Source organism: Malaya genurostris, chromosome 1 (assembly GCF_030247185.1).
Source record: "Malaya genurostris strain Urasoe2022 chromosome 1, Malgen_1.1, whole genome shotgun sequence".
Taxonomy (NCBI): domain Eukaryota; kingdom Metazoa; phylum Arthropoda; class Insecta; order Diptera; family Culicidae; genus Malaya; species Malaya genurostris.
This window is the reverse complement of record NC_080570.1, coordinates 46,732,786-46,759,319: the sequence shown is the minus strand read 5'-3', so window position 1 is coordinate 46,759,319 and position 26,534 is coordinate 46,732,786. Positions and strand designations below refer to the sequence as shown.

General features: G+C 38.0%; 2 protein-coding genes across 2 annotated transcripts in view; one reads left to right on the top strand and one right to left on the bottom strand.

Moving 5' to 3' along the window:
- LOC131438816 (5-hydroxytryptamine receptor 1A-like) overlaps nt 1-14,519 on the top strand; it is a 46,924-nt gene extending 32,405 nt beyond the window's left edge. The window contains exons 4-5 of the mRNA XM_058609116.1: nt 10,354-10,503; nt 10,573-14,519. Coding sequence (XP_058465099.1) covers nt 10,354-10,503; nt 10,573-11,546 — 1,124 coding nt within the window. The 3' untranslated portion in view covers nt 11,547-14,519. The remainder of the gene's footprint in view (nt 1-10,353; nt 10,504-10,572) is intronic.
- LOC131438807 (homeobox protein 5) overlaps nt 1-26,534 on the bottom strand; it is a 154,191-nt gene that overhangs the window by 56,953 nt on the left and 70,704 nt on the right. The window lies entirely within an intron of this gene.

Here is a 26,534-nt window from a genome sequence, read left to right as displayed (position 1 = left end):
TTTGGCAGTAATCTCCGCCCTGGATTTGGTTATAGATCCAGTTACCCTTTTGGTCAGACGATCGAAGAAGACTGTTGTTTTAGAGTCACAGTATATTAGACTCCTGGACATAGTGGAATCCCGACTCCCTACAGGGCACACGCATCTTTCACATCAGTATTACATCACGTAACGGTCTCCTCATGAATCAGGGAATCTATGTGTAAAAATTGTTCCCGTCGATTTTTATATTTTTTTCTGCGTGTACATGGATATGACATGACCAGAGCTGCCAGGTTTGCAGATTTGTCCATAAATCTGCAGATTCATAAAGTGTAGACAGTTGCAGACTTTAAAACTTACCCAACCCAAGTAACATTTTTAATATTAATAAATACTTGTAGTTGTCTTCAATGCTACATAATAAAGCTTGCAATAAAACTTTGAACTCCACGAAAGCCTAATGAAAACCTCTATAAGAGCATGTTCCTGCCAAGTGGACCATTCTTCGTAAGGTTTATAAATCAAAATGAAGAATCAGCATAAACCTGCTTTAAAACTCCAAATTCAAGAAAATTTTGAAACCAGCTTTACGATCAACATTAAATTTCTTTGGATGGAATGAATTCCGCTATGAATAAACTGTCGTTTTGATGATGTCTACTTTGAATGCAATCAGTAAGAATATATTATATTTTAATTACGAGTTTGAGACCTTTTCCGAACGTAAAAACTTTATGCACTTTTATTTTTATCGTAAATGTAAGGATAAAAATAAGAATTATAACTAATCGCCTTGAAATAAATGCGGTTTTTGCGAAAGTCTCTATGATTCATGAAAATTATTTTTGTGATTCATCGTCATTTTTGTGTAAAACTATTCTGTGGCGATAAAACTTGTGCATACGATCTGAAAATGAATCATGAAGTTCCAACATATTTCCTCGTTTTTGTATTTCGAAGTTTATTTGATGTCAATAAATGCTACGGTATAGAACATCATAATGGCGGCCATGAAATTCCTTTTAATGCAAATTACACTTAACCTAAGAAGCAATAAATCAAATAGCCTACAACTAATGTGTCATAAATGTACTTTAGAACCCTCAAATTAACTCTGAGTGAAATTGTCATATAATGAACACGCACACACACAAAACTAGATTTATGAAAGAATTTAACTGGCAATAATGTTTTAAAGAAATGTTTGAAAGCAATATTAAGAGTGTTTGCATGGTTTTATTCTAGTGCAAATTGTTTTATTTTTATTTTATTTTTAGTGCAGGTAAAGGGTTTTATAGAAGCTTTGAAAACTATGATATTACCGGTTAAAAGAGACACTTATTATAGTTGGCATAAAACAGGTAGTGATTGAAAAATCAATTACAAAACTCCTATAAATTATAATCAAAACCATAATGCATTCGAATTGTTACTTGGGAATTGCTGCTAAATCTACAAATTGGAGCTTTTTTTGAAGAATTTCGCATTCGGCAGACATTAGAAAACTAAATCCGACATCACTGGAAATTACCGTAAATGCTTGTATTCTAGAACTTACATTATGGTTACGGTAACAGTTTACCAAAATAAATTAGGAGTAATGATATATTTCATGGAGTAAATTCCTCATAACTTAGTTTTAGTTCGTGAAAGTTTCAATGTTTTGTAGGCAAAAAGGAAGCTCTTCTCTTGTCTGTTCTTTTTTGTCTACTTGAACCTTAAAACAATCATAAATAACTAATTATAGTGAATAGAATCAAAATATAGACGAAACCAAAAGTTTAGGCCTCAGTATTAATCTGAATCGATTAAGATTTAGTTGTATATTTGCTCTTACATTTCTATTGATTAAATCAGTTTATTAAGCTAGCGATTTGTCGGACAAATCAAAATGTATCAAATTACCAAGCCACTGATCGTTCAAACTGATTACATTGAAAACGGCAAAGAACACTACTACTTGTTTATTTCTAAAAAACGCATACCATTCACTGAACCAAACAGATAAAATCCATTCTATGCGTAATGGTTGTATCGTATTGATTAATAAATATTATTGAGGTGTTAAAATTGATGTTATGTGTTTTGCTTATAATTTGTTTTTTTTTAATGGATACACATAACTTGAATGTGATTGTGGTCAAATCGGGGTCATGTAATCTTTCTAATGATTACTATGCGAAGTTTTGTTTCAGTGTTTGACACGGTTTGTGTTTTGCACCGATTTTTCAAATTAAATGTTGTGAATCTTTTGTGAATATTAATGAAAGAACACACTACGTACTTGTCTCACCACAATAATAACGAGAAAGGAAGAGCCACAAGGTCCCATAGGCTCTGCTTTCATCCTGACATTTTAACGGTCCGATTTGCGATGCGTATTCCAATACCTACATATGTTTGAACTAGTGTTCTTTTTTCTGTTGTTGGTTGCTCTGAAAATGCTACAGATTCTGCTCTCTCCAGCGCAATCATTATTCATTCGCCCATGACAGGCCGACATCGGTCTACGGAACCGCAAAATATATCATTTTGGTCGAAAGCAATCTCGTGGGCACAATTAATGCAACATGTTTCAACAACATTAATTCCCAGTGTTCGTAAAAAAAAAGTACCGAGGATTTTATTTGCTCCCGGATCTACGATTCGCACGAGTCTACCGTTGTTACGAGAGGGTGCATTCGTTTCATGACACCGGAAATGGCGGGTGGTTGATCCGAAATATTTAATATGAACATAATTTCACTGAAGGCCAATTGTAATTTCAGGAAATCAGCCATTGTCGGAAACAAGCAAAAGCTGACTTCTTTGCTGCCGTTCATTCAGAAAATAGTTATGAACGGAGCGCTGATTTTCCACTAAAATTGTAAATTGTCTATACTTCGAGGTCAAAGTGACGGAGCATTCCGGTAGCAGTGAATGTCAAATAAATCGTATCTCCTTGCAAAAATACGGTATATTTGAAAATATATATTGGTTTATGTGACGTCTTTCATAAAATTGGTCAATTAAAAAAATCTTATTCATTTCCAAAAATGTTTAGTAAAATTACGCTTTAAAAGCATAACTACAAACAATGAAAGCTTACAAGAGATTGACAAAATGTGTTGGAAGTGAGGACTAACACTTTGGATGAAAAATATTACATTTTCGATCTGATCTTGAATACTCGATTGTCATTATGCCACTTGAAATATCAAAATAGGGAAAAAATGTTTTATTTCCATTAGAAATTATTTGCGTAATCAACTACTACATGGAATGAAAAGTTCCGGGTCTCTCACAGAGATGACGTGAATAGTTTCGAGCCGTGTGTATTTTTGTAGGGAACAAGCCTCTAGATGGGCCAATGCCAAATTTCATAATAATCTATCCACTAGTATTTAAACAACAGCTGATCGTGTCAGATGAGTTCTAGTTTTCATCAAGCTATGAAAAAGACGAGTTTTGAATTCATGCATAAAAGCAACGGTGAAATTGAATAATTTGCGGTACGGATTGGTCCACCTTCCCCCGTATTCTCCAGACTCCAGACTCTCAGCGATTATTATGTATTTCCAAATCTGAAAAAGTTTCTCCAGGGAAAGAAATGCTGAGGTCATTGCAAAAATGGAAGCCTATTTTGAAGGACATTTGGGGACATATTTTGGTTTTTCAAAGGGCATCAAAATGTTGGAGGACCGATGGGTCCAGTGTCCAGTGTCTAGATAGAGATTATACTGAAGCATAAAAAAGTTGTCGCGGAAAAAAATCGATTTTTTCTTTGTTAGGCCCGGGACTTCTCATTTCATGTAGTAATTGCAATTGGGAACCTACATTTTCGATCCTTCCAATGCAAAATTCGGTTTAAAAAATCTTTAAAATAATGCTTTGAAACGAAGCATACTGCTTAATCGAGAGTGGGACATAATGTCCATAGAATGACTGTTATGAAAAACTTATATATCAAAGATATGATACTGCTAAATCTTAGTTAATCAATAGCAACCTAATATTAAACTTTTTATACTAAAAATGCTTATTAAGTCGACGCAAAATCTTACATCGAAGAGCTGCCTAATGGTATTTTCAGTTTATTCATATTTTGCAGCAGACGACAAGTGTCAAACTTGCACAGCAGAAAGATCCAACGAGAACGAAAAGATAAAATTTCTATTTAGAAAAGTCTTGAATGCATAAAAAAAAGAAAGGGAGGGAGGGGGTTTAGTCAGCACGAACGCTACTTGTTTTTGCGGCGCCTGCTACATACTTTTCAATTAGCCGCAGCTCCAATGCGTTTGGAGGATTGAAGACCTTTGGCACGAAGTTGACCTCATTAGTCTTATACAACTCCAAAACATCTTTTGAGAAATGGCACGAGACCAAATTCAACCAGAAAAGCGTTAGACCATTGTGTTAGCTTAGAAGTGGAAGTAGACGCTTCATTTGTGTCCCGGAAATAACACTTTCCACATGAGCAAATTGCATACCAAATCATGTAGTTTTGGACAAACTTTGATATCTGTTTTCTAGAGTCTTCTGGTAAGGGAAGAACGATTTAAAAAAAACTGATTTTTGCCTCGCTTTGTCCCATATTTATGCATATTTGAAAAACAAATATGAACCTTTCTGACAGCTCACTTACAGCCAGCGTTGCCATTATTCTAGATTTATCTGGCAGGTTTTGTTTTTTTTTTGCTCACTGAAAATGAAGCCAAAATTTTCTTGTACATAGTTAGACACATTAATTTATGAGTTAGAAACAGATTTTTGAAACAATAACATGACGATTCTGCTTACAACCACAAATGCTCACACGCCATTTTGAAATTAGTTTGTTTCCATTACGAAACACCCACCATCAAGCAGTTTCAAGTACGTTTCAGACGAGCAGTCAACTTCCGTCAACGTTAACAGGACTTCGCCGGTAGTTTAGATTAGTTTAGGGCTTTCATTATCGGCTTTTCATAAATAATATAGAATTACGCTCTTTTAGATCTATCGTCTTAACTTTCAAGAGTTATGAAGTAGTATTTAACTTTACCCATGAATGTTATGAATAGTGCTGAAAAGACGAAACCTATAGGCTGTGAAGGCAATGTTTGGCAAATCACTTTTAATATATAGAACAAAATTAAAATGGAATGAACGGTGTATTACAAGTTTTCTTTTATTGCGTATTTTTTTCATCGCGTTCATGACATTGAATTTAAATTAGCTGCACATTATCTTTTCTCTCAGGGAAATTTAGAATGTAAAAGAAAATTGTCATTTTTATAAATTGTCTATGAATTCAAACTTCATATACTAAGCGATCTGACCCTTGCTGTAAATTGTTTTGCGAATAGTTTAAACTTTTAGTCAAAATTTGCAATTTCGATATTTATTTTCTAAAAAGTAATTAAATTTCATTCAACAGACGAACCATTCCAAAATTCGACAAATAGAAAGTTTGTTTAGCACTGAAAAATGTTAATAAATAGTATGATAAGTGCAATACAGTAAGCAAAAGAACAATTTATCCTTATTACTTTTATTTCAATTGATAGCTCTCGTTGAGGCGAATTACGGTTTATTCATATACTAAATTGTTTTGTTTTGAAGCATTTATTTATTTATTAAACTACCTGATATTGTATATTTATATCACCGTAACCGTAATTTTTCAAACCAAGAAATTGTAGTAATTCGGAAATGTTGATTAAATTCTTGGACTACCATTAAGATTAATTTGTTTAGTTCTTCGAGCACATTTCACATATATTTATATAAATAAGGATTTTTATAAAAGCAAAATGTTTTCATCCGAGTTCGTATCAGATTGCGATTCTAAACCGTATTTACAGCTTATTTTTTCGTGCAGTGTATATCGAGGAATTTTCCATATATTTGAAGTTGTTTGGTTCAGTGTACAAATTGGGAAAACTGTCATATGTACATTAAAAAAATTGTAGTGAATCGCAAGAGTGATCCATATTGATATATAGTATATGTATTTGGTGTTAATAAGTACAAACCGCTCTTTCCCATTGCGTTTCCTTGTCGGCAACGGTCACCTGATAGAGTGTGTTAATCGTAATTTGGCCGACAACATATGATTTTTGTTTTTATCATGAAATGCCATATGGTTTTGAGATCTCCCTTATTATCAATGATTTGCCACAAAAGTATAGAAAGCTCTATTCCGTCAACAATTGATGCTTAGAAAATTATTTATGTCATTTTTACTAGAACTGTACCAAAATCACATCGAGTATAAAATTAACTTTTGCATAACATTCTGTCGAAAAAAAAATGGACAAACGAATACAGTGAATACTTCTCACTTTCCAACACATTTCTTAAAAATTTGTGGGCATTGGTATATAGTCGAATTAAGAGATTTTAAAATACATTACCTTAACAAAATAATTCACTTGCTCAATGTGCTATTGTTTTTAATATTTTTTTATTATGAAGAATAGAAAGCAATTTTAAATATGAGAATTTTCGGGGTCCCTTTCAAAGTACGGACCCGAGTCCATTTGTCGGCCCTGTGAAACAATGAGGTTTTGTCATTGCTATTTATTCGCCACATAAAGAGTGTATCGAAAAGTAGTTAGCAACATTGATCATTGAATAAAAAAGCGAAAAAAAAACATATTTTGACATCAGTTTTCGATGTGTTGTAGAAAAATTACATTTTTATGCATTTCACTGATTATATTGAAGAAAATTCTAGTTTCTGTGAAACGCTCGCACTTTGGACTTGACATTCTTCAATAAATTCTGCACAGTTACTTTTGTGACTTCCCTGGTGGCAGCTGTCCAGTTTTTTTTTAACTCCTGCATGTTTTGGGACACTGTACTTTTGCCCAATACCTTTCAATTGACCGACACTTGACAATTGCCCAATACCTTTCAATTGACCGAAGATCCGGGCAGTTCAGTGGGTTGATGTTCTTTTCCACGAAATGTACATTATATTTGACAACCACTGTAGAACGGAGTTGGCGTAGTGGGCTGAAGCCAAATCCGGTCAGAAGAGAGGAGGAGCCTTGTTTTCTGTACAGTGGCAGCATTCTCTTCTTCAAACATTCTTCCTCGTACACCTTGGCGTTAATTGTGCCCTTCGACGACCGCAAACCACAGGTACAAATTGCTTGTCAGACCAACACCTTCTGCCCAAACTTTTCCATCGCCATCGTGGTGTCAGCGTCGTCCAGGTCCTGGTACACCGATTTCGTATAATATTGCGCTTGAGAGTCTTCCTTGGCGTAGGTTTCGTCGTCGATCAGGACGCATCCGTCTTTATTCTGTAGAATCCGGTTATACAGTTTTCGCGCTCTTGTTTTGGCCTGAACTTGCTGTACCAGGGACTTTTTCGGCACCTTCTGTTTCTTGTACGTTTTCAGGGTGTTCCGAACTTTGATCCGTTGAATCATCCCGATGCCGGTGTTGAACTGCTTGGCCAAATCCCGCATCGACGCCGATGGGTTTTTCCTGATGTACTCAACCGCCCTTAATCCTGAATAACGACGTATTGATTTTTCGATCGAATATGGTTCGATCGAATCCTAGCTACCTTTAATTTTGCTGACGTTATTTAGAATACAAATGAAATACGATAGTAAAATTGATACGACGTTATTGAGAATAAGGGCGAACGACTTTTAAGTCCCGGCCGGGCTGGCTGGGACCCGTTTTCCTACCGGATCGGGGCAAATCCTTCATGGAAAGGGTCTTACCGAACTTCTCGATAATATTTTTGACACTTGTGTGGTGCACTTTCACCCGTTTTTTCATTTTCGTTGTACGTGACACAACTTTCTAAGCACCAAGTGTGCAGAATTTTCTTTCGCGTTTGACATGTAAACAAACATGTCACAGCAAAACACGCTGCAAAAAATTAAGCCATTTCAGAGTAATAACTGTTTGAATGTTGCTAACTACTTATCGATACACTCCTTACTATCTTACAAAACTGTTAGGATTTCCGTTGTACGCTTGAATGATCCTTTTTCCTATACGAAGATCCATTTTGGCCACTTTTTCTTTAGTTAAATGTTCGTTTTACCAATTCAAAACACCATACCTAGATACCATAGATTGTACAATTCCTACCTTTTTGCCGATGGCACGTTGAGAGAGGTCCGAATTGTCGTGAGCAAAATTTTGTTTACGTCGTTGCCAGTTACACTAATTAGAAAATGATGCAATTTGGTTTCTTTACGCCATCAGCTGGAATAAGCTGAGAGTTTAGTTCAATTTTTATTCATTTAAGAAACTTTTATCCGGAGGCTGGTTCGTATCTTCAGGGATAAGAAATTATTTTTTCATATAATGTTGAAAGATTCTTTGTAACAGATCGGCTGAAAAGTTCGTATCGTTTCTATGAGAGGGCGCCATTAGAATTAATTCCATACCATTTTCAGTTAGTACCAACCTTCAAAAGATACGTGTATAAATTTGACAGCTGTCTGATTATTAGTTTGTGAGATATTGCATTTTGAGTGAAGCTACTTTTGTTATTGTGAAAAAAATGGAAAAAAAGGAATTTCGTGTGTTGATGAAACACTACACTCAAATAAAAATTCACGTTCGATTCACTTGAAAAATCACGTAGAATGGTTTCAAATGTCAAATTGAATATTTTACGTGACGAAAATGAATGTTATACGTACATCCTCTAAAATGAATAGAGTCATCACATAAGGTTTACGTGAATTAACCAAACGTCAAACAATCTACGTGAATTTCCAGTGTGAAAAAGTCGATTTTGAAAATGGCGAGCAGTGGCCCTCGAAGTGTAAGTAGTGTAAATATTTGCGAGAAAAGTTATTTAATTACAATTTTTTACTCCATCGACCGGATGATTCCAGTATGAAAGTTTCCATGTGTTCAACTGGACCGAGTGCCTGCGTGAGTCCGGAAGTTTACCCGCTCCTGCCGAAACAGGCCGTCGGTATGAAGCTAGAGACACTGGAACCATGTAATGGGACTTCAACCTGCATCGGTAGTGTTGTGGGAGTTCTTGGATCTCGACTTCGGCTTCGGTTGGATGGCAGTGACAACATAAACGATTTCTGGAGGCTTGTCGACTTGAGATACCACGACATTATTAGTTGCTTTTTAAGCCATTGGAATTATATGACAATTCTCTGTAATAAATGTTTTATATTTCATGGCATGTTTCATTTCATAGATTTATATTAAAATCTGGAATCTCCCTTTTGACTTCAACCAATATATAAAATAGTAATTTTCTGGTATCTAAATTTGGTATGAACTGATAGATAAATGTGATATGAACAGTACATTACATTTTACCTATGAAACACGTAACTTTTACTGGATTATGCATTAAACAGCTTTTAAATGCCAGTCCATTAAAACCTACGTGAAAAGTAGGGTGGAAAATATTCACATAACTTTTCACGTAACTATAATATGATTATTATTTTCAGTGTACTTTTTGATGAAAAAAAAAGTGCCGCCGATACCAAAAAATGGCTTGATGAGTGTTATCCAGACTCTGCACCGGGCGAAGCAACAATTCGTAAGTGGTTTGCAAAATTTCGTACTGGTCATATGAGCACCGAAGACGATGAACGCAGTGGACGTCCAAAAGAGGGTGAAAACGTGAAAAAAATCCACAAAATGATTTTCAATGACCGTAAAGTGAAGATGATCGAGATAGCTGACACCCTAAAGATATCAAAGGAACGTGTTGGACATATTATTCACGAATATTTGGATATGAGAAAGCTTTGTGCAAAATGGGTGCCGCGTGAGCTCACAATCGATCAAAAACAACAACGAAAAACCATGCTGAAATTGAACGAATTGGGCTTCGAATTGCTCCCTCATCCACCGTATTCTCCAGATTTGGCCCTCAGTGACTTTTTTCTGTTCTTAGACATCAAGAGAATGCTCGCTGGTAAAAAATTTAGAAGCAATTTAGAGATAATCGCTGAAACTGAGGCCTATTTTGAGGCAAAGGACAAATCTTACTACAAAAATGGTATCGAAAAGTTGGAAGATCGCTATAATCGCTGTATCGCCTCTGATGGCAATTATGTTGAATAATAAAAACGAATTTTGACAAAAAAATGTGTGTTTCTATTAAACGATACGAACTTTTCAGCCGAACTGTTACGACAGTATCACAAAGACCCAGATTTAGCTGGGTGATAAAATTTTCTTTATAATTACCAGACTGAACAATTTTCTTTTCAGGAAACCAACAAAAGTGGTAGATAATTCCAGAATTATTCATAGAACTTTCTCGTCCACAAATATCGTAATTAAGTTGCAACGCTACCGGTCCATAAGCCCCATCATACCAAAAGCCCTGTACTCAGAATACAAACAATATTGTCACTAATGAAGTCCATTTCGTACGCTCTGCAGGTTTAATTGTATCTACCACAATCGTCTCCGTGTACAGTGTGGGTCTGATTGCTGTGGACCGTTACCTGTACATTGTCTACGGACTGCAGTACCAACGGTACATCACACCCAGCCGGGCGAAACTTCTGATCGGTGCAACCTGGTTTATAGGTAAATACGCTGTTGAACTGATTATAGCTATCGTTCCATCGGAACTGAACATAAGTTCGCTCATTGCAGGACTCATCATCGGTTTCCTGCCGGCGTTCGGGTGGCGTGGTGATACGGACAATGGCCGGGTCTGTTGGTTTATACGGATTGCTCCGCCGGCTCTTATCATTTTGACCACTGTGGTGGGAATACTTCCATTGATTGTCGTTATTGTTCTCTACAGTATTATCCTGCACAAAGCCCTCCGTAGGGTAGCGCAGCTCAAAAAAGCCAGCCGCCTGCAACAGGGTGCATTTTCGGGTAATTTGCGACTATTCCGCGGTGGATCAGCGGCGGCACCGAACGGAACTACCGACTCTGAACAGCCGCTAGCGGAAGAGCACCCGAAACCAACGAAATGTTTCCGTTGTTGCCGGAAACAACCGGCCGGTACAATTGACGGACGGTATCCGGCCAATGCGGCCCCAACCGGAAGAAATCCCACCAAATGGAAAGCCATTAAGGTGGTCATGCTCACGACGGGATGCTTCACTGTGACATGGTTGCCATATTTCATCGCCAGTACCATGTACGTCCTGTGTGACCCAGAATCCAATCCCGATATGTGCCGTGGCTTACAGTTTGCCATTGCCAGCCCGCTGGCCATCCTGGGTTTCACCAACAGTCTTTTGAATCCCGTTATCTACGCCTGGTGGCACCACGGCTTTCGAACATCAGTGAAGAAGCTCTGGAGAAAAATGTGTCGCTGTTGCTACAAGCAAAATAACAATAAATCATCCCAACGAAATCCGGTGGCAGCCACCAGCAGTGGCAACGAAGAAAGTATCAGCGTCGAACAGCAGCCACGAAGTTCCGATACTACAAACATAACCTCCGTCAGTGCCGCGGGGAGCCCGTCCTACCGGGTGTCGTCGGTGGGGAACAACAACAACAACAATCGAACGGGACCCATCGTCATCACGTACGACAGTAGCGCCAGTGACCTGGAAAATCAAACAACCGACACCGACATTGATCGTCCCACAGCGCTAACGAGACTGTGACCGGTTTTCCACCTTCTTCTCGAAATAACCGAGTAAACGACCTGTGCCAGCTGCAGCACCGAGATCTGCGTCGACACCGGCGATAAGCTATTTGTGAGCTTTTCCCGGCAACAGCGGCAGCAGCAGCATTAGCAATCCTAGTAATAATAAATAATGTTGCAATGAATCCACTTCCGGTGCGTTCTGAAGGACAGAACAGCGAGCGAACTACTCTGCAGAGCCTCGGCTGTTGTTGGCATTTTCTTTCTGGCTTTCAGACTGAGTGTAGATGTCACGGAGATGAATTAGATGTCGAGAAAATACATACTTTGTTCAGAAACAATGTAGAGCTATAGCTATCTAACACGAGAATGCTCCATGCTTCTGCTGTTGACATTATGATCTGGACGAGTTTTGAACGTGAAAAACAAGCTTTTGAAAGTGAGTTCACTCATGTTTCCACGTGTTAACTGACACGGAAGAGAGTCCGGCATAATGAAGCATATCGGAGCGGAAGGACATGGGATGCATAGGTGTGTGAATTTTGTAGGTTACCAGAGGCGTAGAGCTACTTGGGAGGGGAAGGAGCGAGACAAAGTTGTTAACGTATATGGAAAATTTTTATGAACTGCTATTTAAAATGTAAATTTAATATTAAAAATAATTTTTCTTTATCTATAACTTTGTCTTATTTTGAATATGATCAAATCTAGAGATAACAAACGAATGCAAAATAGACGGGGAAATCTGTTTTTACAATTCATAAATTTTCTTACACCAGCAGTGAATTTCGAAGAAATGAATAGTTAGTTGATGCAACATTTTATCAAATTATTGCGTTTTACACTATTGAATAAACGAAAAAATCGTTGCAAAACCGAAAAAAAATATTGTAGAAAAACAATACGATTTGTTGTTACAAAACCTTCCACAAAATTGCTTTGACAATTGAAAAATGTTTCAATGTATACACTATTCAATTAATTGTGAACTCCCTTTTTACAATAGAATGTATAGGTTGTTAAGTATCGTAACAATTCAAATCATACAATTTTCTCAATCATGTTTTCTTGTAAAACAATCAAATGTACAGTTTGCATATTGTTTGAAACACCAAGCGTACAATAAATTCAATTGTGAATCGTAGAAACAATATATTGAATTGTTGGTAAAATCTTGTCAAGATACAATCAAATGTATTGTAACCCATAGATCTAATTGTGAATCAATTGTTTATGCTGTACAATCAATGGTTTATTTTGTTACGGGAATCACATCTGTATTTGGCGAATGAATCAAGCTGTACAATATCTATCTCGAAAAATCTTTTTAGTCTGTTAACCTTTTCGCGGTTAATTTTAACTTTTGGTTGAAATCTGACACTCGAGTGGTTATTTTGATTTTGTCAAAAATTACCCTGCTCGAAGCATGGTTATTTTCCGACACTGAAAAAAATCTTGTAAAGAAAATTCTGATATCAATTCATTAGCCATTACTTTCCATCCGTCAAACTTTGAAATGGGCCGCAGTTTTAGTTAAATTTAACAACTCGACACAAAATAGCCTCTCAAGTGTCAGATTTTAACCAAAAGTTAAAAATAACCGCGAAATGGTTCACAATTTACTCCGAAAAGGAGAAATGTTTACGCAAAAGATACATTACTCAGTAAATGAGTAGATTATATCCAAACATAGTGTTCGTGGATACGAAAAGGCGCCATCTGTTCGTGAATGATCATGCATCGTACTTCAGAAGGGATCCCTGGTTTCATCGATAATGTATCAATGTGGCAACCCGAATCGACATGCAAAGAGATATAAAAGGGCAACGCAACCAAAATTCCCTCTCTTAATTTTGTACCTTTCCCAAGGAAATTTAAAGCTCTTGAAAGCAATAAATTGTATGATGAATTTCGTAGAAGTTAAAATACATTCGTTAAGTTAGTAAAGGTGGTGCGTTTAGTATTATCCATGCGCGAGTGGTCTTATTGATGTGATTTCCGGTTTTTAAGTCCAGAGAACCGAATACCTTTAACCGAGTAAATTCCTATGCTGATAGCGATTTTTTTTTTTTTTATAAAAATTTTTTTATTCAGGCCAATTTGCGTACAAGCTTTACGTGGCCGAATGAGCCATGTTTTTATTAGATAAAATAATTTTTTTACCGTTGGATCTCGTTGTCACCCTTTTTCTAGGGGGAGAGGAGCTTCCATTTTTATCTTGCGATGAGTGAGGGGCACTTTGTTCGTGGCTCGTCTCGTCCTCCATTGCCGCATCGGTGGTATCGTTGTTGGTTTCCGTTTTTTCTTCGTTTTCCTTGTAATTCGCATTCTTGGGTTGGTTGTTAGTTGCTGTAGACGCGCCTTGTTGTGCATTAATTGCAGTTGTTGGTGGGTTTGATGGTACAACAGGAGTACTGCGCTCACTAGTTTCCGTTGTTGGGCGGTTGTCCTTATTTTTGTTTAAAGATGTCCTTTTTGCAGTTTCAGTGCAAGGTTTGCCGTAGTGTGCAGGTTGTTCACAAAACTGACATGTAACCAGTTGATTTTCATACGTAATCAGCGTTTTACACGGATGTATCCCGTCTTGATCACAAATGATGTAAGATGGAATTGCTTTACGTAGTTGCATACGTACTACTCGCACGCCATTCCGGATACCCGGAAAAAAATTCCGCCATACTTCCCTTTCGATGGAAAGAACTTCACCGTACTGCGACATACTTTCCCGAACATACCCATCGCTGGTCTGCGGGGGAAGGTCATGCACGCGTACTTCTATGGCATTGTCCACCATGTACACAGGGATTTTATATTTAACATTGTCATGATCAATACTGTGCACCCCGTTATTAACCGAAGCAATTGCAATTGCATCTTTTCCACGTTTGAACATAATGTACACACAGTTAGACGCCTTGTTGAATTGAATCTCACTTACATCAGTAACGTTTAGATGCATTCGTTCTTTTAGTAGGATTTCAATTTCATTTGCTGCTGGTCTAACTTTGCAGCGCTTGAAATCAATACAAATTGAATTTGGCCTTGTAGGCCAAGTTTCAGGCTTTGTTAAATCGTATTTGCCCATTTCGTACACTCTATTGTTCACTACACTGTATTGTCTTTGTTTCTATCGTCTCGACCGTAAGCAATTGTCGACTGAGTCTGATGAGATGCCAGCACGAACTGATGATAGCGATTTGAGAAGTTTAGGGCCTTCCAGAAGTAGAAGTGGTCATTTAAAACCTGCACGCTCTCACTGTGTCTATCATATGGTCCTTCGAACCGGATGACGTCGATCTCCGTCAGTCCGGACACCAACGTATACCGAAAGAATCGACCGCCATTGCCTTTAGAAGGTTCAACACGTGCTCCATTGCCCGGATCTTATCCGGATCGGCTGCCAGCCTTCAATATATAAGTCAGCCTACGTTAAACTCTCGACGGGTGTTTCGGACGCTACTCACGGGGCTTTAGATTTATTCAAGGCATTTAATTGCCTAAAATAGGTAATTACCAGTCCATAACCTGTACACTTTCTCTTTTGAGCTACGCGGTCTTTGCATTACAGTTACGATCATCATGGCAAACGAACGTCGTATCAAATCACTCAAACTACGTTTGCGCAGCCTGCTTACATCATTCAACCTCATCAAATCGTTTGTTGATGATTACGATGAGGAAATTCACACACCGGAAGTTCCAGTTCGCCTGGAGAACTTAGTCACCTAACACCTTATGGACCGACTTCAACAAGATACAAAGTGAGTTAGAAACACTCGATGAGACAGCAGTTGAGAATCAACAGAAAACAGCGCGCGGAAATTGAAACAGCGCGCGGAAATTGAAACTCATTATTACCGAGTGAAGGGTTTCTTGCTCTCGGTAAATAAAGTACCAGCCACACCTAGTGCATCGTCTAGTAATCAATCAGATACATATTTCCCTCCGTCGAACTCACACGTTCGCTTACCTGATGTAAAGTTACCAGTATTCAACGGAAATCTTGAGCACTGGCTCAATTTCCATGATCTGTACGTTTCTTTAGTCCATTCATCGCATGAACTATCAAATATCCAAAAATTTTATTATTTGCGTTCCTCTCTGTCCGGAGATGCACTAAAATTAATTCAAACCATAGCAATAAGTGCCACTAATTACCCCGTAGCATGGGCTCTGTTGGTGGAGCACTTTCAGGACACGGCACGTTCAAAACAATCTTATATCGATGCACTGTTTGAGTTTCCTTCAATCAAACGTGAATCTGCTACAGAGCTGCACTCACTAGTTGAACGATTTGAAGCCAACGTACGAGTTCTGCAGCAGTTGGGAGAAAAAACGGAGTACTGGGATCTTCTTTTAATTCGCATGCTGAGGATTCGCCTTGATTCAACGACTAGGCGCGATTGGGAAGAACATTCGACAACTCAGGAATCAATCTCGTTCCAAAGCCTAACATCGTTTATTCAAAGAAGAGTCACAGTACTACAAACTATTCAAGGAAGGGGTTCAGATGTTTTACCACCGTCGTTACCCAAGAAGCAGTCTCCACGTCAATTTGCCAGCCATGGGGCAACTCAAATCAATTATCGAAAATGTTTTGTGTGCTCCGATCACCACCCGGTGTATCAATGCGCAACCTTTTCAAAAATGACTATTGAAGAGAAAGAGAGAGAAGTTCGTCGTCATCAATTGTGTAGAAATTGTCCACGAAAGGGACATGTCAGCAAAGATTGCTCGTCCAGTAGCACATGTCGAAAATGCAAGGGTCGTCACCATACGCAACTCTGCATCACTAGCATAGAAACTGCTGGCAGTTCCAGATCATCTGAAACATCGATTTCGAAGACAACCCAGCCACCATCGAACACTGTACAGCCCACAATGACTTTAACAACATCAATCCCTGAAACACATGGATACGCGTCCACAGGAATTGGACGCACACGCGTATATCTTGCCACTGCCATGGTAACTGTAGTTTATAGTAATGGCACACAGCACGTTGGCCGAGCATTACTAGACTCCGGTAGCGAATGCTATTTTATAACGGAATCGTTCGCACAATTGTTAACAGTTAAACGTACGAAAGTTTACGTACCTATCACAGGAATAGGTCAATCCAAGACGCAAGCAAAGCATAAATTATGTTCCACTATTTGCTCTAGAATTAGCAATTATTCCTCTACTATTGAATTTTTGATCTTACCAAAACTTACATTGGATATACCTCCTGAATCGGTAGATGTTTCATCATGGGATATTCCAACGGGAATTCAGTTAGCGGACCCGTCATTCTACAAGAGTAGCTACATCGATTTGATTCTTGGAGCAGAAATTTTCTTCGACCTCTTCAAAATCGCGGGAACTATTCATCTTGGCGATAATCTTCCCACTCTCATAAATTCAGAGCACGGCTGGGTAGTAACCGGAAAATCCAGCACAGCACGATCAATCAATCCAGTAAAGGTTCATGTAGCTACTATTACAGATATACATCAGTTCATGGAAAGGTTTTGGACTCTGGAAGAGGATAGATTATCTCCTGGTCTTTCCATAGAGGAAGCTGCGTGTGAAGAGCATTTCTGTAGCAACGTATCTCGAACAGCTGAAGGACGATACGTTGTACGCCTACCACTTAAGAAAGATGTCATCACTAATGTACAAGACAATCGAAAAATTGCACTCCGTCGATTTCATTTACTCGAAAATCGTTTGAAACGAAATATAGAGTTTCAGCAGCAATATAACAAGTTTTTGGAAGAATACTTGACTTTAGGACACATGCAACAAGTTTACTAGAGCGACAATCCACCCCCTCTGTGTTATTATCTTCCACATCACGCTGTCGTTCGAGAGGATAGCTCTACAACTAAAGTTCGTGTAGTATTTGATGCTTCATGCAGAAACAACAAGAGTCCGCCCTTGAATGAAGCACAAATGATCGGTCCAACTGTGCAACAAATCAAATCCAGTGGAAAAAATCAAATGTGAGTAAGTAAGGAATTACTCTGAATTAGAGTTGTTCCGCTTTTTTCTGTAGATGAGTGGGATCTTATTAATTTCAAGTAACTATTTTGAAGCGTGTATGCTTTCAATTTGTCAAAAATGCCACGAGTACTTTTAAGTAGGATTCAAACGGTCCATCTCCTTCCATCATCGTCATCGGATTGTCAGATAATCTTATGAAAATCACAAAAATGTTTGAATGAATTTCATTGGTCATTTCATGATAATCATTTTATAATTTCATGACAATCATTTTAAAAATATTGAAAATTTAATTCTGTATTTCAAGTTAGAATTTTGAAGGTTTATTTTCATTCTGAAAACTTATTTATTTGCGATTTAGAAGATTTGTGGCTCTTGTGACTAGGTAAACTTTTCGGCGTGATAAAAATAAAATTGGCCTCTCTTTCAATATGGCACATCATTAATGCACGACGATTATCCGAAAAATCCTCAACAAAGCAAATTTTAACAGTTGGTTTCATTGCTGGAATAGAAAAATTCACGAGATTAATTCAGTTATTAATTCTGACTGTCTTGAAATAATCGGAAAGTTCAAATCCAAATTTCCGTCCTCGTTCGCGTTTTTCTCAACGATGAAATAAAATATAGTTCAGCAGTGAAAAAGCTGAAGGTTTACTTTTCACGCAAAAGTTCTAAGAAAGTGGAAATTTTACCCATTCCTTAAGGTTGTTTAAGGAAATATTGCATTGTTTGTTATTATTTCCGCAATTGATACTCGATTCCTATATTGATCTATGTAATAATTTGGTAACATCAACGTTTTCTTGGTTCATAAACTAAACCATAGAAGACGCTGAGTTGCTTGAGTTTTACGTTTGAAAGCCAATAGAAACTATAATAAACTTACGATGAATTAAATTCAATTATCTTACAAAAGAATGCAAGCATCTTATGACGAATTGAAAATGTATATTTTATTTAACACGTCTTTCATTTCCTTTATACTCAGCAACACTGACTGTGAACCCAGTAGGAATCATAGATGCTAGATCTGCAGATTTGTCTGTAAATTTGCAGATTTCGTGTGTAGTGCTGCAGACATTTTTTGTTGTGCAGACTTTTGCAGACTTTTGAAAATCGAGAGTTTTGCAGACTTTGGGCAAAATTTACTGACTTTTGTAATTTCCGCGACCTTTTTTTTTGCTCGCCAAGTCAGTTATGCGTATCATACTTTATAGAGAAACTGCTGCCAGCAAGACATACTTGCTGACTGAAGATTACTTTTCGGATTTACAGACTTTTTCCACCAAGTCTGCAGATATTCGAATTTTTTACCTGGCATCTCTGGTAGGAATTTTATTTTTCTGGTTGTCTGAAGTTTGGATGGAGTTGGAGTTATCAAAATCAGCTAATCAGAAACTGGAACATTCTGATATAAAATTGAAGCAAAAGCAGCTCTTTCCGGTTGTCAGGTTTTATTTTAGCTTTATACTGCTAACGGTTTTCCCGGAATCACCGTCTAAAGGTTTATTCCAATAGCTAGATGACTCATTGACTCTTTAATTTTATTTTAAAGTGAATTTAGTTTCCATGATGACGATATCAATAGCATGTATTTTTTTCAATTCTAAGTTTTCTTCAATTGTTCGAGCTTTACCTTCCATTTCCTGCTACATTGCCCCTCTGTGACACCGGGTAGTACTGCACAGTAACCAGCAGGTAATTGTAAAGTTTTCCAGTTTCCAGAAAATGCATCACCACACTTACACAACGCAGTTACCTTCGGATGAACTGCGTTGCGCTGCGGCGTTGTATATTGTGCAACGAACGTAAACAATTTTCCTATTGTCCCAGTTTTCTTACATCACTTGAAAATCCGTAACTTTACTGCGGTGGAAATATAACTGGATTCTATGACGAGTGTCGCTCAACGCTGAAATCTTGAACCTCAAGATTGAATGAATTTCCTGTCTGGGTTGTGCATTTGCAAAACAAGCACAGTCACGTTCGCGATGGTACGGATCACGGTTTTTCCTTATCGGAGCTATTTACTCATTTGTGACAGACTACTGTGTTTTTTTTTGTTGTCTCCGAGGCGACAAACATGCAATGACAAATTATTCTGAGCTTGGCAATCGCAAAAATCTCCCTTGGATTTGTGGTAAAAGCCCCTGTCTGACTCTTTGTTCTGGCATGCAAGCCGAGCTAGTGGTGCTGCTGGAACGAAACATGTGCAATTTCTGAACACAATTCATCTCCGTTGCACCATTCTGGGTTCTTTTTTTTCGGGTCACTCGAGTGACATTTCTGTGGCTGTTCGCATATGGTTCGCTAATATGCAGCAGCTTTCACAGCTGAGCAGATTTCCTGTTCTTTCCTCTGTACCACTAAGAGGCTTGGTGTATTGCGAAGAAGACGTGCAGTTCTTTAAAAGTGAGGTTATATATTTCACATTCAGTTTGTCGGACTGTTTTTCGTCCATCTGAGTCGAAAAGCAATTCGTTCGAAATTTGAGACAAACGGTGAAATATATCAAGCACTCAAGAATATATAGAATGAAACCAGTTCTTCATTGCCGGTTCTAGAAATTTTTGGTTTAAATTATGACAAGTGAGAAATCCAGTATCACTTTTCCCAACTTCGCTGTGATTCTAAATAAGCCATTGAGTTTCTTACCGAATAACACCTAAATTTTATGATTTCAATCACTTTTGTTGTACTTTCCTTTAGAGCTGAGATGAGCTGAGCTGAAGTAGATCGCCCGTAGTTGCACTTCGTGATTGTCCGAATGAGTGGAAATGTACAATGATCCAAGAAAATGAAGCTTGGGAGAAGCAAATCATTTTCACTCTACATACCCACTCACTCACTATTTATTATACGATCAATAACGACGCGGGCTACGACCAAAGGCTGTGCTACTGAGGGAAAGGAAGGAATGTTAGTCCGATACTCGTTGTTTCTAGATACCCCGGGCACCACTGTATCTCCACGAGCATCACGGGATAGGAGATTTGTTAATAGGGAGGGAAAGAGATCTGGATATGTTTTGGTAAAAAATATGATCTCAACAAAATCTGATTTTCGATACTCAGGAGAAATATAATAAGTAAGAAAAATATAAAATATCTCCAATGAATGATCTCACCAGTATCTCTTTTCTCCTGTTCGCTCTGCTCTCAGCAACGAGAGATGAAACACGAACACTGAAAGAATAAAATAAAAAAAACTCGCGAATGAGCCCACTGCAGACCAACCCTAGACCCTCAGTCCGAATGACACGATCGACTTGTAAACTTTCACACATTCCACAGAAATCCGACAACACCGACAATGAAATGCAGACGGCGCTTCGATCGGTTAACAGGTTAACATCGTTAAACTTTGGGGCGGCAAACTCACAGTATCCGCCGCTTGAGCATTTTCAGTTTTTGCGAATCAATACTATTCAATAAAAAGCACTCTCACCACTAAACACACACTTGCCACACCTGCACTATCACTCAAAATAACTATTTCAACCAAATGTTTAACTATACGTATCAAACAACACACTGAAATTATACTTTCTTGAGAGTAGCTCCAGGACACCGCATCGCACCTCCCAGTGATGCCAACTCTTCTCCTTCCCTTTTATTGTATTTTCCTCTAGAAAGTAGAAAAAATAATGATATGACTGAAATATAAATTGATGATTTTGAATACAAAGAACTAGAACTCGGAGTTAAATTCACTGCAGGTAATATAAAATAATGATCTCCGATTTTAAGTGAAAATTAGACAGTTTTACTCTTCATCCCAAAATGGAGTAAATGGGGGAAAACGCTCTCGAGCAGGGTTATTTTTAACAACATCAAATTAACCGCTCGAGTGTTAGATTTTAAAGTTTAATTTAACCGCGAAATGGTTCACAACCTAAGAGACTAAAGGACTTTGTTGAGATTCAGTATTCAGTTAGTTTTTTTTTTTTTTCATAAATACGTTTATTTCATAGGCAATATACATAAGTTTTTCTTCGCCGTGGCATCCACAATACATAGTAGTTTAAACCTAATACATTTCGACTATCATATTAGTATGTTGGTACTCATTAGTTAATCTAAACACTGTTTTTATCAAGCGAGTTGCTATTTTAAATTACATTAAATAAAATACATTTATTTTGTACATGATCTTATAACTATTTCAGGATTGTTTGTATCAGTTCACCACTTATATTCAATATCCTATAGTTGGCTATTGGTTGAACTCATGGAAGAGAAAACAGTTTAACATAAAATAAAATTTAAATTGGAACTCCAATGGATTTAATGAAATGATAAAGAAGTTTCATGTATGGAAGGTCACGACAAGCAAGAATGTCGCGAACTGGGACATTGGATAGTCTACCTTGGGTACGCAAGGAATTTATTAGTTGAGATCTGACATCACGAAACTCCACGCATGTCCAAACAACATGGTCAATATCGCGGTAACCTTCGCCGCAAGCACAATGATTAGTCTCGGAAAGTCCAATTCGAAGGAGATGTGCATCTAACGTGTAGTGATTGGACATGAGTCTGGACATCACACGAATGAAATCTCTACTCACATCCAGTCCCCTGAACCATGCCTTTGTCGATATTTTAGGAATAATTGAGTGCATCCACCGACCCAGATCATCTTTATCCCAAGAAGCTTGCCAGCTGGCAAGTGTTCTTTGGCGAGACGCGCTATAGAATTCGTTGAAAGCAATCGGTCTCTCATAAATTTCACCCTCAATAGCACCACGTTTGGCTAAAATATCGGCTCTTTCATTGCCTGGAATGGAGCAATGAGCCGGAACCCAAACTATTGTGATTAGATAATTATTATTCAATATGTCGTTCAGACACTGTTTTATTTTACCCAAGAAAAACGGTTCATTTTTGCCAGCAGCGTTTGAGCGAATGGCTTCAATTGCACTCAGACTATCTGTGAAGAGGAAATAATGGTTTGGAGATAATGTGACGATTACATTCAAGCTATAATGAACTGCTGCTAACTCTGCTATATAAACAGATGCAGGTTCTTGAAGCTTGAATGAGGCCGAAACATTATTGTTGAACATACCAAACCCTGTCGCTTCTTCCATTCGCGATCCGTCCGTGTAAAACATTTTCTCAGAGTTAATATGCCTGAACTTACTTGAAAATATTTTTGGGATTTCCATAGAGCGTAGGTGGTCCGGGATTCCACGCACTTCGCGCTGCATGGATGTGTCGAAAAATAAAGTTGAGTCAGGTACATTTAGGAGGCTGACACGGATAGGAATATATCTTGAAGGGTTGATTTCCTGTGACATATGGTTAAAATATACTGTCATGAATTTTGTTTGAGATCGAAGCTCGACTAGTCGTTCGAAATTATTAATTACCATGGGATTCAGCACATCACATCTTATTAGCAGGCGTGATGAAAGCTCCCAAAATCGATCTTTTAATGGAAGAACTCCCGCCAGAACTTCAAGACTCATTGTATGTGTCGAATGCATGCAGCCTAAAGCAATTCGCAAACAACGGTACTGAATTCGCTCAAGTTTGATAATATGAGAATTTGCAGCGGAACGAAAACAAACGCATCCATATTCCATCACTGAAAGTATCGTTGTCTGATACAATTTTATTAGATCTTGCGGATGAGCACCCCACCAAGACCCTGTTATTGTTCGAAGAAAATTTACTCTTTGTTGGCATTTCGTTATCAGATACCTAATGTGTCCTCCCCACGTGCATTTGGAATCAAACAACACCCCGAGGTATTTGAAAGTCAAAACCTGTTCGATTATTCTTCCCATCATATGAAGCTGAAGTTGCGCGGGATCATGCTTTTTTGAAAAGACGACCAGCTCTGTTTTCTCCGCAGAGAATTCGATACCAAGATGAACAGCCCAAACGGACAATTTATCTAAGGTATCTTGCAATGGTTTTTGCAGATCAATAGCTTTGGATCCAGTAACTGAAACCACGCCATCATCTGCCAATTGTCTTAGTGTACATGGGGTTACTAGACAGCTGTCAATGTCATTCACGTAAAAATTATAGAGGAGCGGACTGAGGCATGAGCCTTGCGGGAGACCCATGTAGCTAATTCTGATTGTTGCCAAATCGCCATGTGAAAAATGCATGCGTTTCTCTGACAAAAGGTTGTGCAAATAATTATTTATAACCGCTGGGAGTCCATGTTGGTGGAGCTTGTCTGAAAGAACATCAATGGAAACTGAATCAAATGCTCCTTTAATGTCTAAAAATACAGATGCCATTTGTTGCTTTTGAGCGAAGGCAATTTGGATGTCAGACGAAAGTAATGCAAGGCAATCATTCGTCCCTTTATTTCTACGGAAGCCAAACTGAGTATCTGACAACAAACCGTTCGTCTCGACCCAAGTGTCGAGACGTCGTAGAATAATTTTTTCGAACAATTTTCTGATGCAGGACAACATCGCAATGGGTCTATATGAGTTGTGATTGGAAGCTGGTTTCCCCGGCTTTTGAATGGCGATAACTTTCACTTGTCTCCAGTCAGGTGGAACAATATTTTGCTCAAGAAACTTGTTGAACAATTCCAACAAACGTCTTTTTGCGAGGTCGGGCAGATTCTTCACCAAGTTGAATTTAATTCTGTCCAATCCAGGAGCGTTATTGTTACAAGACATGAGTGCTATGGAAAATTCCATCATTGAAAAGGGGCTATCAATGGAATCATCATTTGAAGAAGACTCCCTAACAATGCTATGCGTAGGAACGGAATCTGGACAAACTTTCCTCGCAAAATCAAATATCCATCGATTCGAGTACTCCTCACTCTCATTTCCTACGTTACGATTCCTCATTCGTCTGGCCGTATTCCAAAGAGTGCTCATTGAGGTTTCTCTTGACAAACCTTCCACAAAATGTCTCCAATAGCTGCATTTCTTAACCCGAAGTATGTTCTTGTACTTGGTTTCTAAAACCAAGAATTTTTCAAAATTCTGAGGAGTTCCTCCTCCTCGTTTTAAAAACGTCTTGAAAGCATTTTGTTTCGCGTGTTTAGCATCTGAGCACTCTTTGTCCCACCAAGGATTTGGAGGTCTTCTGTTAGACGATGGACCAAGAAATCGTTTGGTTTGGGCTTGTTCTGCGGCCTCCAGAATCGAACAAACGAGGAAGTCATATTCTTCAAGTGGGGGAAGCTCTTCCATTGAAGTTAAGACACTTGAAATATTACTTTGGTATTTAATCCAGTCAATATTTTTTGTCAAATCATATGGAATATTAACTGAATTAGCAATGCCTTTGTTACTGCTAATTGAGATGATGATTGGTAAATGATCGCTACCATGTAAATCAGGAAATACTTTCCAGGTGCAATCTAGTCGAATTGAAGTCGAACAAAGAGATAAATCTAATGCACTTGGACGTGCAGGAGGTCTTGGGATCCGTGTCATGCTACCCATATTTAGTACCGTCATGCTAAAATTGTCGCAAATATTATATATTAGAGATGATCTGCTATCATTGTAAACGGAACCCCACATCATTCCGTGCGAATTGAAATCTCCTAAAATCAAACGTGGAGCAGGAAGGGCTTCGACAATTTCATTAAGCTGTCGTTGTCCAACTTGAGCTCTTGGAGGAATATATACCGAAGCAATGCAAATGTCCTTTCCTTTAATGTTTATTTGACAAGCAACAACTTCTATACTAGAAGTCGAAGGAATGTTTAATCTATAAAAGGAATAACATTTCTTAATTCCTAAAAGCACTCCACCATACGGGGAGTCTCTGTCGAGACGTATAATGTTAAAGTCATTAAAATTTAAGGCTATGTTTGATGTAAGCCATGTTTCGCACAAAGCAAATACATCACATTTTTGACTATGCAACAAAACTTTAAATGAATCAAGTTTTGGCATGATGCTTCGACAATTCCACTGCAGGACAGTGATTGAATCATTTGCGGCGGATGATAAATTATCCATCAAATGATACAAAACCTGAAAGAGCTGGCCATTGAGCTGATAACTGTTTCAAAAAAGTTCTAGCTATTGGAAGGAATGCTGTTATGATGGTCTTTAGAGGTTCAGAAATATTGAATGCAGCGAAAATCCATTCTACAATTTCCGAAAATTTCAGTAATCCTGTTGGTGAATGTGAAATGGAGCCCACTGGATTATTGTCTTTTCTTGAGCTAGTTCCTGGATTGGTTTGTGAATTTGACAAACCAGGAGGCACAGTTTTTGGTTTTAAATTTGGCTTTTTAGCTTTAACACGGGGATCTTTTTTTGAAGGTATAATTTTAGGTGTCTTTTTTGGTATTTTGTGGTTTGTTAATCTCCTCTTAACAGACCCTTGAGGAGTGACAAACGAGGTATCTTCACTATTTCCGTCAGAGTCAGATTCCTCTGGCTCCGCAAGATTTGAAAAACCGTTTTCGGTTTCCAAAGGGGAGACATGTATGACCGTTTTGAGCATTTCTGCATATGTGCGCTTAGACCGTGCTTTTAAAGAAAGCTTCATTTTGTCTTTACGCAGCTTAAATGCAGCGCACACTGAAAGATCATCATGAGGGCTTTCCCCACAATAAACACATTTTTCAACATCTTTATCGCAAAGATTATCCTTATGAGGCCCTTGACATTTGATACATTTGGACTTATTACTACAGTAAGTAGCTGTATGTCCGAATTTTTTACAGTTCGTGCAATTCATAACATGCGGTACGAAAAGCCGAACAGGAAGACGAATTTTATCGATATAGACATGGCTAGGCAATGCAGATCCGGCAAATGTTACGCGAAACGAATCTGAGGGACGATAAGACTTTTTTCCATCGACAATAGATGCTGAGTACAATTGTTTGCACTCGAGTATCTTAACTCCCTCAAGCATGGAGTTTTTAAAACGGCCAACTCCATTTTTAAGTAAATCATCTGCTGTCAGACTTGCTTCAGTCACAACACCGTCAATTTCTACCTCCTTCGATGGAATGTAAACTCGATATTCAATAGCAAATAATTTACAGGTTACAATATCGTTTG